General features: G+C 52.6%; 1 protein-coding gene across 1 annotated transcript in view; it reads left to right on the forward strand.

Annotated features, from left to right (window-relative positions):
- UMODL1 (uromodulin like 1) overlaps positions 1-14,393 on the forward strand; it is an 81,901-nt gene that overhangs the window by 33,344 nt on the left and 34,164 nt on the right. The window contains exons 7-10 of the mRNA XM_052645717.1: positions 2,946-3,200; positions 5,815-5,927; positions 7,896-8,115; positions 13,558-13,695. Coding sequence (XP_052501677.1) covers positions 2,946-3,200; positions 5,815-5,927; positions 7,896-8,115; positions 13,558-13,695 — 726 coding nt within the window. The remainder of the gene's footprint in view (positions 1-2,945; positions 3,201-5,814; positions 5,928-7,895; positions 8,116-13,557; positions 13,696-14,393) is intronic.

Below are 14,393 nucleotides of genomic sequence, written 5' to 3' on the forward strand. Positions count from 1 at the left end.
TCAGCCCCACTGTCCTGTTTGGCGTGTGTTGAGTTACCACCTGTGGGACTGAAAACGCATTTGGTGTCGTGTGGTGTGACCGCGTGAATCAGATCATGCAGTGCTTTTACAGCTTTTTAGGAAAGCTGTAGCTTTTCCTTACTTTTTCAGTGAGATATGTTCCCAGGGACAGACCTAAAAGCTCTTTGGTTGTTAGACCTGCAGCAGGTGACCATCTTGATTCAGGGTCCCAGTGGGTGGGGACGTGGGAATGAGACCTGTGGTCTCAGGGTCTGAGCTGTTGGCCAATCTTCAGCTGAAACAAAAGATGGTGTTGTAAAGAATGGAAACTCTTTTTTTGACAAAGGCACAGAAAAACACTGGATGATTCAGTGAAAGGACGGACGTGTACAGGCTCCCTCCTCCTGCAAGGAGAGGTCTCAGGAAGCTGCGGGAATTTAGATGGAGGGAAGCTGGGCTCACATGTCTCTCCAGCATCCACTAGTTTATGCCCTCTGCTTTGAGGAGACTTGCAAGGGCTTCTGGTGGGGAAGCACAGTCACTGGGCACTGCCATTTCTAAAGGGCAACTCAGGGAGGACACACAGGGCCGGGCTGCAGGGCAAGGGAGGGACTCTGATCTGATTCTGAGCCTCTTGGCAGCCAGGGCAAAAAGGGAGATGGTTGACTTGTGCCAGTGATACTTTTTACTAAAAGGAAGCATACACCTTTGTCTGAAAAGACATTTTTTCATAATATTTGAAAACATATATCCTATGAATCCTTATAAGAAGGGCTTTGGAAACAACGCATATTTTAATTCTTTATTCTCTAGTATGGTTTTACAAAAGATTTTTAAAAATTGCCTTCTTGCTTGTTTCTTATTGAACTTGAATTCTGCTGTAAAAGTAATGGTGCCTAGACTTTCGGCCACCCTACTTTTTGTATAATTCATGTTGCCCAGTTGCTTGCTGTAAAGCCAGAATTTTTCTTGCACAAAAGGGATTTAATTCCATGTGAGCATTAAAATATATTTTGGTTGTTATATTCAAGTGTTGCTCTTTAAAATATGAATTTCGATATGAGAACACAGAGCACCTCAGCCTGACTCTGTCTGGTCTTGCTTCCCTACCGGGCCATTGTTTTGGGGATGAATTAGCCAAGCAGAAGTCCAAAGGCAAGTGATGAAGTGTTTGTGAATCAGAAGAGCGGGCCCTTTGATTTTGCGTTGAGATAAACGTAGCACAGAAAGCTCACACCGTGTGTTAACCTGCTCAGGCTGCCATGACACTCATCACGAACTGGGAGCTTAAACAGCAGTCAGGCTTTTCTGGTGGCTCAGTGATAAAGAATCCGCCTGCCAATGCAGGAGACGCAGGAGACGTGGGTTCAGTCTCCGCGTGGGAAGATCTCCTGGAGGAGGGCATGGCGACCCACTCCAATATTCTTGCCTGGAGAATCCCATGGACAGAGGAGCCATACAATCCATGGGATCACAAAGAGTCAGACACCACTGAATGACTGAACAACCACAACGAACAGCAGACATTTACCTTCTCTGTCTGGAGGCTGTAAGTCCAAGATCAAGGTGTGGGCAGGCTGGTGCCTTCTGAGGCCTCTTGGCATGTAGATAGCTGTCTTCTCCCCACATCCTCACAGGGCCATCTCTCTGCATCCTGGTTGCCTCTTCCTATAAGGACACCAGTCACAGTGGGTTAGGATCTAGCCTAATGACCTCACTTTAACATAATAACTTCTTAAATACTCTGCCTTCAAATACAGCCACATCTTGAGGCATTTCGAGTTAGGACCCCAACACATGAATTTTAGGGGAATACAATTCTGTCCATCACACACCATAATGTGTTTTTGACCGCAGCTACAAAAACAGCTTGGTTATTTCCATGGCTTTGTTATTGTACATAATGCTGCAATGAACATGGGGGTGTGGGTGTCTCTTTGAGCTAGTGATTTAGTTTCCTTTAGATCAATATCCAGGGATGGAATTACTGGATTGTATGGCAATGGCAGCCCACTCCGGTTCTCTTGCCTGGAAAATCCCATGGACGGAGGAGCCTGGTAGGCTGCAGTCCATGGGGTCGCTAAGAGTCGGACACGACTGAGCGACTTCACTTTCACTTTTCACTTTCATGCATTGGAGAGGGAAATGGCAACCCACTCCAGTGTTCTTGCCTGGAGAATCCCAGGGACAGGGGAGCCTGGTGGGCTGCCATCTATGGGGTCGCACAGAGTCGGACACGACTGAAGTGACTTAGCAGCAGCCTGGTAGTTCTATTTTTCTTTTCTTGAGGATACTCCAGGCTGTTTTCCATGGTGGCTGCACCAGTTTATATTCCCACCAGCAGTGTATGGGGGTTCTCATTTTTCTTTTTTTTTTCACATTTTAAAATCACTTTATTGAGGTGTGATTGGCATATAAAAAGTTGCATGTATTTAACGCACATGACTTGATGAGTTTGAAGATAAGTATACACTGTTGAAACCATCAGAGGTTTCCCATTTTTCCATATCCTCACCAATATTTATTCTCTCTTACCCTTTTAATAATAGCCATCCTAACACTTATGAATTGCTACCTCAGGATGGTTTTCATTTCCATTTCCTGATGATTAGTGACACTGAGCATCTTTTCTTGTCCCTGTTGACCATCTGTATGTCTTCTTTGGAAAAACGTCTATTCAGATCTTCCATCCATTTATAAATTGGAGTATTATTTTTTCTTGCTATTGAGTTGCATGATTTCATATATATTTCGGATTTTAGCCCCTGATCATTGAATAATTTGCAGATATCTTCCCCCAGCCTGTAGGTTACCTTTTCATTTTGTGGCTGGTTTCCTTTGCCAGGGAGCAGCTTCTCAGTTTGATGTTGGTTCACTCGTTGACTTTCGCTTCTTTTGCTTCCCTCTGATGTTTTCTGCATCTTTCTTGTTCTACCCTTTTGTAGATTACCCTCCCATCAGAGACCTCGTGATCTTCAATGTCACCAGCAGCAGCTTTCAAGTGTCCTGGAGCTTAAACTCCACCCAGAACCACACTTTCTGGGTGCAGGTTTACCAGGGCGAAGAGTTGTTCAGGAGTGCCAGCACCTCTGGAACGAGTCTGGAGGTGGCCGGGCTGCAGGCTGGAGTGAGGTATGGGGTGAAGACCGGCTACCAGGCATGCAGGGCCCACATCACTGCCATGGTTGCTGCCAGGACCGGTAAGGCCACATCCAAATCCTCATCCCGTGAGTGTCTCAGTCTAGTCCAGTTCTGTTGGCCCTAGTGATTCAAATCGTTGTGCTTCCCGTGAGCAGAGCAGGGGCGGTCACTGGCCGGACCCCACCCCTCCTGGGAGGGGGACAGTGGGCGCGCTCCGTGTCCTGGAGCAGTGCCACGGCACTCCTTGCCTGCACAGGCTTCCTCGCTCCCCAGCACCTCATCCTGACTGAGGGCTCTCCTGACACTGGGGGTGAGGAGGGCTCTATGGAGACCTCATCTTGCTGGGGTTTAAGGGATGCATAAAGCGGTCAGATAGAGAGAGGTTCCAAGTGACCTAGAGCTGAAGAGACATTCCCCCCCAACAAAAACACAACATATTCATGAATTGGGGATTCCAGTCTCCATGTGACTCTGACTGGTGGCTGACACTGGCCACCTCCCCTCTGCCTGCTCTCAGTGGAGCTGGGTTCTAGAGACTTCTGTCAGATTTGGCCCCCCGGGGTGGGGAGTTCCCTCCTAGGCTGGCCCCCGGCGATAGGACAAGGAAGGGTGCACTGGGGGACAGTTGGCTCTGAGACGTTCTGGGGACCAGAGAGGGGGAGCCCCAGCCTAGGGGTGCTGAGCAGGCAAAGCGCAGAAATCCCTGCATGAAAGACCCTATGAGGAAAGCGTGGGGGGAGGGATATACTAGGAGCTTGGGATCAACATGTACACACTACTATATTTAAAATGGATAACCAATAAGGACCTTCTGCAGAGCATAGGGAACTCTGCTCAATATTAGGTAACAACCTAAATGCTGCAATAATTTGAGAAAGAATAGACACATGTGTACGTATAACTGAACCACTTTGCTCTATACCTGAAACTAACATAACATTGTTAATCAACTTTACTAGAGTATAAAACTTTTTTTAAAAAGATAAAAAGAAAAAGAGCCTCTGGGGGTCAGTTTCATGCACAGGGATAATGCCCATGACTGAATGAGTGAGGTATGAAAGGAGCAGCGTTACACCCTTTATGAACCAATTCAGGGCTGCCCCATGCGAAATCGTCAAATCACACAGCACAGGTCCCTACCCAGAGGGCCCCTGGAGCCCTAGCCATGCAAAAAATGTAAGCCCTTGACTTTGCACAAGCCTCCAATTTCCAAACTGGTGCCGTCTTCTCTTCTTGTTTTATTTTCAAATTGTTCCATGAAGAAAATGGGGGGGGGGGGGCACTCGCTTTCCTTTGAGGAGACAGGGATGGGCGGGGCTCATCCCTGTGGGTCATCCTGGGGGTGGCCCAGCCCTTCTGAGTCCCTGCTGGCTTCTGTCTTCCACCCTCTGCCCTCTACCTGCCTCCAGCTTGCCTCAGACATGACCATTCATGGAGCCAACATTCCAGCGCAAATTCATCTCTGCTAGGACCTGTAGTAGGAACACGTATCTCCCCCCGACTCCTACTGACTCTGTGCCCCCTACCCTCTCTTCCAATGCAGGATAGATAATTTGGAAGATTCCAGAAGACTGCTGATTATCAGCTTATTCATTCCCCAGCTGATTCTCTTTCCTTCTCTATATTGCAAAAATGCCTTCTATTTGCAGAGCCTTTTTTTTTTTTTTTTAAAGAAGCTTGATTGGCTTTAGAGGTCTTATCTAATTAATTTGACACTGGTACAAGCCTGCAATGTTGGAGGCAGTGGAGATTATTGTAGCAATGGAGACCCAGGGCCTCATGGTGAATCCGGGTTCCCCAAGCACTGGGGGATACTGACTACTCAGGAGGCTCTGTGATGTGGGCAGGGCTGGGGCTCGGGAATCCTGGGCCTCAAGGTTCATTTGTTTCTCTTGCTGAGGTGGGAGAAGGTTTAGAGGAGCCCTGGTCTAGAAATGGGCACTATTCAACCTTGGGGACATTTCTGGGGCTGTGTGTGTGCAGCGGTGATAAATTCTGCCCTTGCTGGCTAGAGGAGAGAGCCAGGGTGGGAAAGAAGTGTGAGTGGCCTGTAGGTCATTAGAGCTGCTGCAGCATCTGCTGTGGGTGTGGGCATCATTTTTGATCATGAAAGAGACGTACGTAAACTCCCACATCCCACCTTGATGCTTCCAGCTTCGCTTACGTCCACAGGAAACCAAACTTTCCTTGTAGGGTGACCAGCCCTAACATATTGCCCTGGAGTGGGCCCTGGAGAGGTGGGAATTTTATTTTGGGAAAGCCAGAAACTCCTGGGCAAATCAGGATGAACTGGTCACCTGAGAGGGTGGGACATGCACTTGTGATCCAGGACAAGGAAAGCAGCGGCCACACCTCGTGAAGAATTGCTGGAGGGAGGGGTCTTCATAGCCTATGTGGCTGGTTGGCCAGTTCCCGCTGCTATGGACTATGTGACACTTATACCTCATTCCCCCGCTCTGGCTCTAAAGGCGTGTGTTTGCGTCTGAGTTTCCATCATGCCAGTGCAGACGGATCATATTCCTTATGTTGGTTTTTCCTAATGTGGCCACCAACCTGAGACTCATGCCTCAATCTGTTTTCTAAAGCCTCCCCCTCCAAAGAGTAAGGGACATTGGAAAATGTTAACAGAAAAGCTCACGGATTTCAGCTAACTCACATTATTGTCTGTCTCAGACGCGCGAGTGTTTGAAGTCACGGTCAGGATCCTAAACCGCAGCATGACAGAGGGGCTGCTGGACCGCGGGAGCCCTGAGTTCCAGGACTTCTCCCAGCAACTGATGCATGAGGTAAAGCCTGGGAGAGGGGCTTCCAAGGGTCCGAGCCAGAAACCCAATGGGAGGTCAGTGCGGGTGTGGGACGGGCACCAGTCACCAGGGCTGGGGAGGGGGCAGTCTCAAATCCCATGGTAATTACTCAAAATACCCCTTTCATGGATAACTTACCTAGATTTGGGGCCAAAGCATCTTGGATTCAAATGGGCTGGACCACTTGATGGCTTAGCTGGGTTTTCTGTTGACCTTTCCATCTGGGGTTCTGGGGCTGCTGCCCTCCTGCTTAGGGGCAGCTTCACTGAAGAAGTATTTACCAGGGATCACAGCATCCGTCCCTCCCTGGGGTTGAGGGGAGTCACCAGCACAAGGCCTGGGAGAACAGGACCAGTAGCAACTACCATCTATCCTCATAAGCTGAATAGGAGAAAAGAACAAAATGCTGAACTGTCAGAAACTATGAAAGGTCTAGGATTTCGCCCTGCCTGCAAGCTAGTAAGTTAGACTATTGGATGGACGCTGGCAGAGGACACGAGATGCCTGGATCAGAGATAAGGACTTCATTGCTCACGGGAGAGCAGGCAGCATGAGCATCAGATGGGTGCCAGGTCCCCTGCTGGCCCCCAAGTCCCGAGCGGGTGACACAGAGGGAACCCGGTTCCCTCTGCGTGTGGTTGACGCACATGCAGGACCTCTGACCACTGCTGACGATCCCCATGCAAACCTGCCTGAACCTTGCAGAAAGAGACCTTATCTTATTTTTTAAAAATATATTTGTTGCTATTGCTCAGTTGCTGAGTCATGTCCAGCTCTTTGCAACCCCATAAACTGCAGCAAGCCAAGCTTCCCTGTCTTTCATCATCTCCCACAGTTTGCTCAGACTCATGTCTATTCAGTCAGTGATGCCATCCAACCACCTCATCCTCTGTCACTCCCTTCTCCTCCTGCCCTCAATCTTTCCCATCATCAGGGTCTTTTCCAATGAATAGGCTTGCTGCATCAGATGGCCAAAGTATTGGCGCTTCAGCTTCAGAATCAGTCCTTCCAATGAATATATCTGCTTTTATTTTTTTATTTTTATGTCTACTTTGCTGTGACATGTGGCTTGTAGTTCCCTGATCAGGGATCACACACAGGCCCCCTACATTGGGAGCCTGGAGTCTTAGCCACTGGACCACCAGGGAGCTCCCAAGAGACGTTATCTTTGCGACATCAGACAGACAGATCTGCCCTTGCTCTGGATCCGGCCATCCTCTCTCTCTCCCAAGGCGTTCATCACACACGTGTCTTGGAAAGATATTCTGGAGCAAGAAAGAAGTTCTGCAAGCTCCACTTGCAGGATGTGTGGAAATGGGACACCCTGAAGGAGGGTTGCCTCTCTACGTTCATCTGGGGGGGTAGGGGTCAGTCTTTTACCCTTCTTGGAGAAGTCTTCCTGCTTTTTAGCAGTGATTGGCCTTGGGGGGCAGGAGTGGTGGGGAGGGGTTGGGGAAGGGTGGGGTCTCCTTGCTCCGGCACAGGCTGCCCTGAGCAGCTGTTTGTGCCTGCGTTTCCTGAGGATACAGCCTAGGGAGAGGGGACAGTGCCAAAGAGCCAGGTGATTGCTCCTCTTGGTCATTCCACCAGTCCGCCAGTCAACCCAGCTCTCTGTTTGCCTCTCACACACATGTTAACCTTCACACTGGTTTCCGGGGCACAGGGAGTGGGCCGTGCATCTAGGGCTGCAGGATGGGGAGTTGACTGTCGTGGTCTCGGCATCCTCAGAAAGGCTGATGAGGCCCGGCCCACTCTCCCAGGGCTCCAGTCATCCCCGGGGTGACACTGTTGCCCCAAGAGGTGGGTGAGTGGGAGCCTCCTCTTGGTCATGAAGGGGACCCGTGGATTCTGTGCACCATCCATGTGCCACTCCGGGGGCCCCAATGAGCAGTGAAGACCTTGATGGAAAAGTCTGCTCCATCCGAGCATCTGTCGCCTCTCCCGGGCCAGGTCACCGCCTCCTTGCCGCCAGCCGTTTCTGACTTGTACCGAAGAGGGAAGCTGAGGCTGCAGGTCGTGTCTCTCCAGACTGGAAGCGTGGTGGTGAAGCTCAGGCTGACCGTGTGGGACCCTGAGTTCCCAGTGGGCGTGTCCACGCTGGCCCCCCTGCTCCCGGCTCTGTGGGCGAGCACCGTGTTCCAGGTTGACCAGCAGGGGACACACGTGCAAGGTGGGTCCCCCTCCGCACACCCTGGGCATGCCACCCTCATGCCCTTGAGTCTAGGCTGCATCAGTTCTGGTCAACATTCACTTTATTCCAAAAGGTAGATGGTGGTGGTGGTAAATCACTTCAGTCGTGTCTGACTCTTTGGGACCCTATGGGCAAAGCTCACCAGGCTGTTCAGCTCATGGGATTCTCCAGGCGAGAATACTGGAGTGGGTTGCCATGCCCTTCCAGGGGATCTTCCCCACCCAGGGACAGAACCTGGGTCTCTTGTGTCTCCTGCAGTGGCAGGTGGGTTTTTAATCACTAGCGTCACCTGGGAAGCCCAAAAGTAAATGAAATGTGAGTCCTTATTCTGTGTTCCTCCTTGGGAACTGGGGCCTGGGGCCAGGCCCCCCAAAACCATGGAGCCCACGTGCATCCCACACCTCCTGTTTCTGACAGGAGAAGTGACCTGCGGGGCCTGGAGACACTCACTCCCTTGGATGGAGCCTCTCATCTGCAGTGGGCCCGGAACCCAGGGCAGAACCAGGCTGGAGGAATCATAAGGGGCACAAGAGCGGGGGCTTCCTGGGTCTGCGTGGGGGCCCAGTGCCAGCTGGCCGCTGTGTGACTCGCCAGCATGGGGGGCTATGTCATTAACCCAAATACCTGTAATTTGACTTGGTGACGCAGGAAGTCACAGATCAGGGAAGAGGGGGAGATGGAGAAACAGACGGTGGGGGGAGGGCGGGGGCAGGGGCAGTGAGAGATGGGGGAGCAGGGGGCTCAGAGTCAGGGATAAGACAGAGACGGAGAAACCGAGAGACAGAGAGAGATGCAGGGGATCCAGGGCGGCCTGGGTGGGGAGAGGCAGGGACTTGGAGAGACAGAGCTACAGAGACGACAGAGACAGTGAGCTGTCATGTCAGGAAGGTTTTGCCGTCTGCTTGGGGATGCAGTTCCCTCGCGTGTGAGGGCACCACAGTCTCTACATCAAAAAGCCTGTGTGCGGCTCAGTCTGGGCATGGCTGACCCCTCAGTGGAGTGGGTGCTGCCAGCTCCTGTGAGCTCAGTCCCTTCCGGCTTGCTGTCTCAACCTCCCCCAACCCAAGAAGGCAGGGAAAGTGCCGCTGGAGTGTCACACCTGGAGCACACTGCCAGCTTAGCCTGCCATCTCTTTGTCACTCACCCCCACGGGAATGGACATGGTGGCGGCCCTCTCTAACATGATGAGCTCTGCCTGCCTGGGCTCAGAGGCCAAGTGCCGGGCAGATGCCAGGCAGCCTGTGTGTAGATCCCCCAGGGCCCACCTGAGGCAGATCTGCACCGTCTTTGGAAGATCCAGCCCTCCTTGAGGTGCCTCCCAGCCATACCTCCCAGCACCAAGGCTTAGGTTACTCCATATCCTTGTCAAGTGAGGCTGTGGGTTGAATGGTGATCCTGCAAGATAAGAGAACACAGAACTTCAGATGTGACTGTATTTGGAAGAAGGGTTTTTGCAGATGACCAGGTCCCAGCAGCGTGGCCGTCATATTGTTATGACCTCATGACTTCCCTGAGGCCCGTTTCCCCCAAGACACTGGGTGGCCGCGTGCCCTGGTCTTCCTCTAGGGTGGTGTACATGTGCGGGGAGGCCCAGTGTTGAGCAGCACCCTGGTTCTCAGATCCTGTCCACTCTACCCAGCGAGGGGGGCTGGCTGTGGTGGAATCTCAGCTCTGATGCTGGCTTGCTGTGGGCCACTGTACAAGGGACTTTGCCTCCTGGGCCTCAGTGTACTCATCTGGGAGATGGGAAGGTGAGGACACATCCCACCTCGTGGGTAAATGAGGGAGTGCTGAGGGGGATGGGGGGCAGTTAGCGCGTGCCTGGCGCATGTCTGACAGCATCACCCAACACGTCAGAGCAATGCTGCTCTAGGACCTACTTCCGTACTTTGGAAGAGTTCTCGGGCCTGGACGGTCCCCCATCAGTCCTCCTCACTCCTCCTTCCCCTTGTTCCCCTTGTCACTGCAGCCTTCGCCCCCCACCCCTTCCTAAAACTCTGCTCAGAAAGGGCTGTGCTGCGCACCTGCTCCAAGTGCAGATGACCCACCGGGCCTCCACGTGTGTCCACGTGGCCGCTTCATGCCATCATGCTGTGTGCAGACCTCGGCCCAACAAGGCCCTGACGGTGGCACCGTTCAGTGTGAGGGGTCGCCTGGGTCACCGCAGTACCCGGGCAGCAACGCCTCCTCCTGTGAGCTCAGGACAGGCCCAGCCACGCTCCCCAAAACTTCCCATTGGCCACAGGCTCCTGACAGCCTCGCAGATGCTGGGGCCCTTCCTGTCACCCCTGCGGGCAGTGGGAGAAGGCATGGGCAGGGGAGCCTGGCCCCGGGACTGTCACCACCCCCCTGACCTGCTGATAGGGCTCTTTCTCCACCATCGGTGGTGCTGCCTTTGGCACCAGCTGCTGTTAGAACCCAGTTCTCTGTGCCTACCTGCCTCCTTGAGTGAGACTCTGATGCCCGCCCCCAGGAAGGGCTGAGGGCTCTGGCCAGGCAGGCTTCACCCCCAAAGGCCACCCGGACCTCCAAGACAGCTGGGAGCCTCCCGAGGAGCCTGCCTTTGCACGGATGGGGTGGCTTGTCCTTGGGCTTCCCTGCCGCATTCCTGAGGGCTACCTGGGGAGTTGCAGCTCTCCCATGGCCTCCCCCTCCTCTAGTCAGGGGGCCACACCCTCGTCCCAGCTTCCTGCTGGCAGGAGCAGAGCGCAGGCCCCATAGGGGATCCTGTCTGCATCCTCGTCTGGTGGTCCGGGAGGCACGAAGGCTGCTCGGCAGCTCCCTCGGCTCACAGGCCTGAAGCCGAGACCTGCACGGCCCCAGGCTTTGGTACAAGACAGAGTTGCTCCGGCTTGCTCCTGAGCCCTGTGCTGGCTGAGTGAGCAGGGAACCACCTCCCCACGATAACCTCCGAAGCTCTGCGGATTGAACTCAGGTCTCAGTGGGGCCTCCACTCTCCTCGTGGTCGTCTGCCCGGGCTGGCCTGGCTCTGGCCCTGGCCTGAATCATCAGCACCTTTGAGCCCCTGCAGGCTGGAGTTTGGGCAGCACTCCAGGGGATCTGGGCCAGCGGGGAGCCCAGGGTCGGCATGTAACTGTTGCATCAGCTGATGAGTCTGCTGGTCTTCCGTGAAGATCAGATGAAGCAAAACTGAAAACCAGAAAACAGGCCTCTGAGCACCCGGCTGCAGAGCTTTTTCTGCACAAAACTGAACCTTTTCTGCCTTATTTTCACTCAAAGCCCGGCCAAGTCCAGGCTCCTCAGGTACCCGGAGCCTGGCCAGGGAACCTGCCCTACAGCTCTTGGGGAACCTATGCAGAGGGCTGGTGACCATCCCTCACGGGGACCCTCAGCCCCCTCAAGGTACCCAGCTTCCTCTGATGACAGAAGGTGACTCTGCTCAGAGCCACTTGTTCTCTTGGAGTGGGGGTGGGACAGGCAGTGACCCACAGAGCCAGACCTGAAGGATGGATTTCCAGGGCTGGGGGAAGACTGCTCCCCCACCTGGCTCCTCCCAGGAGATAGAGCTTGAGTATTTTATTTTTGTTTACTTTTAAATTGGAGTATAGCTGATTCACAATGTTGTGTTAGTTTTCGGTATACAGCAAAGTGAATTAGTTTTACATATACATTTGTTGTTCTTCAGTAGATAAGTCGTGTCCAACTTTTGCGACCTCTCTTGGCCAGGCTTCCCTGTCTTTACTTTTTCCCAGAGTTTCCTCAAACCAGTGTCCATTGAGTCAGTGACACCATCCAACCATCTTATCCTCTGTTGTCCCCTTCTCCTCCTGCCCTCAATCTTTCCCAGCATCAGGGGCTTTTCTAATGGATCGGCTCTTTACATCAGGTGACCAAAGTATTGGAGCTTCACCTTCGGCATCAGTCCTTCTAATGAGATTCAGGGTTGATTTCCTTTAGGACTGACTGGTTTGATCTTATTGTCCAAGGGACTCTCAAGAGTCTTTTCCAGCGCTGTAGTTCAAAAGGATCAAGTCTTCGTGGCTCAGCCTTCTTTATGGTCCAACTATTACATCCGTACCTGACTACTGGAAAAACTGCTGGAAATACATATACATAGATTGCACAGATTTCTCTGTGCAATACGGTAGGTCCTTATTAGTTATCTATTTTATTACACAGTAGGGTGTGTACTGTGCATGTCAATCCCAGTCTATCCCCTCCCTCTTTCCCCTTGTAACCAAAAGGTGGTTTTCTACATCTGCGACTCTCTCTCTGTTTTGTGAATAAGTTCATTTGAACCCCCCCTGTTTTTTTTCAGGTTTTCCATATAAGTGACATATGTTTGTCTTTTTTCCTTAAGGTTTTATCCTGCTATCTCTCCTGTAGCACCTTATTGATCAGTCATGAGTTAACATGCCCAAAGCTATTGGATTCTTTCCTCCAGCAGGGCCACACATGGAGCTGGGGGTGACCAGGGGGCCCAGAAGAGGGGAGGGGAGGGGGTGGTGGGAGAAGGAGGCGGGTGGGATGCTCCTGATGAGTTTTCCCTAAAGCTGGCCCTGGCTGAGAAAGGACGGGAGGATTTGTGGGGATTTACAGGGCTGGGGGCAGTGGGTATTTACAGGGCTCACTTAACAGCCTACTTTGCCCAGTTCAGAAGGTTCAGGGCTTCTGGTGGCTCGAGGCCTTTGAGTCTCTCTTGGTCATTTCCCAGACCCAGAGAGGAGGTGTGCAAGGGCCGCCCTGGGTCTCAGAAGGTTCATGATGTAGTGACTGGACACCTCCTGGATCAGTTATTTTCCTGTTTCTTTCTTGAGACACTAAATATTAAGGGATGCATCAGAGAGAAGAGACAGCCCCTTGGGAGCAAAGAACAAACAAGATAGGACTATATTCACACCTGTGGGTGCTGGTGGTGGTGGTTTGGTGGTTTAGTCACCAAGTCGTGTCTGACTCTTGTGACCCCATGGACTGTAGCCCACCAGGTTCCTCTGTCCATGGGATGTTCCAGGCAAGAATACTGGAGTGGATTGCCCTTTCCTTCTCCAGGGGATCTTCCCAACCCAGGAAACGAACCCCAGGGTCTCCTGAATTGCAGGCAGATTCTTTACCAACTGAGCTATGAGGGAAGCCCATGGGCGCTAGTACCCCCAAAGGAACCGACGTTGCCTAGTCTCTGCCTCCAGATCAGACAGCGGTGGAGGCCGGCAGACACTCCGTTCAAGTGGTCCTTGGTTCAGATGGAAGCTTCTGGGAGGGCCCTGTGCAGGGTCCCCATCCCTACACCAGGGGCTGGATTCCCGGGCCTCACTGACGCCCTGCCCCAGCCCTCTGTGCGTTCGCTGAAAAGACGGTCACGGAGAACTCGATGCCACGACTATCCTGTTCTCTGAGCAGCCTCTGCCGTGTTCTTACCACATGGCCGTGTTCACTCACATCCTCGCTCCCTCCCGCCCGCAGACTGGGACGAGTGTGCAGACAGCCTGGAGCATGACTGCTCGCCGGCGGCCCAGTGCATCAACCTCGAGGGCTCCTACACCTGCCGCTGCCGGACAGCCAGGGACGCCAACCCCTCCAGACCGGGCCGGGTCTGCCACGGTGCGCTCCTTCCCCACCCCCAGCTCTGGGCTGAGCCCCCGCCCCGAGGGCCTGGGCTGCAGCAGGGCCGACCTCCATCCAGCAGGGTGGGGACAGTGCTTGGGGCCCACCATACTGTTAGGGACCCATGAGAATGATTCAATTCCTTTTAAAACCAAAAGAAAAAATTAATATAGTAATCAGTTCAGTTCAGTTCAGTTGCTCAGTCATGTCCGACTCTTTGCGACCCCATGAATCGCAGCATGCCAGGCCTCCCTGTTCATCACCATCTCCCGGAGTTCACTCAGACTCACATCCATCAAGTCAGTGATGCCATCCAGCCATCTCATCCTCTGTCGTCCCCTTCTCCTCCTGCCCCCAATCCCTCCCAGCATCAGTCTTTTCCAATGAGTCAAGTCTTCACATGAGGTGGCCAAAGTACTGGAGTTTCAGCTTTAGCATCATTCCTTCCAAAGAAATCCCAGGGTTGACCTCCTTCAGAATGGACTGGTTGGATCTCCTTGCAGTCCAGGGGACTCTCAAGAGTCTTCTCCAACACCACAGTTCAAAAGCATCAATTCTTCGGTGCTCAGCCTTCTTCACAGTCCAACTCTCACATCCATACATGACCACAGGAAAAACCACAGCCTTGACTAGATGGACCTTAGTCGCCAAAGCAATGTCTCTGCTTTTGAATATACTATCTAGGTTGGTCATAA

The sequence above is a fragment of the Budorcas taxicolor genome, chromosome 1 (genome assembly GCF_023091745.1).
Source record: "Budorcas taxicolor isolate Tak-1 chromosome 1, Takin1.1, whole genome shotgun sequence".
Classification (NCBI taxonomy): Eukaryota; Metazoa; Chordata; class Mammalia; order Artiodactyla; family Bovidae; genus Budorcas; species Budorcas taxicolor.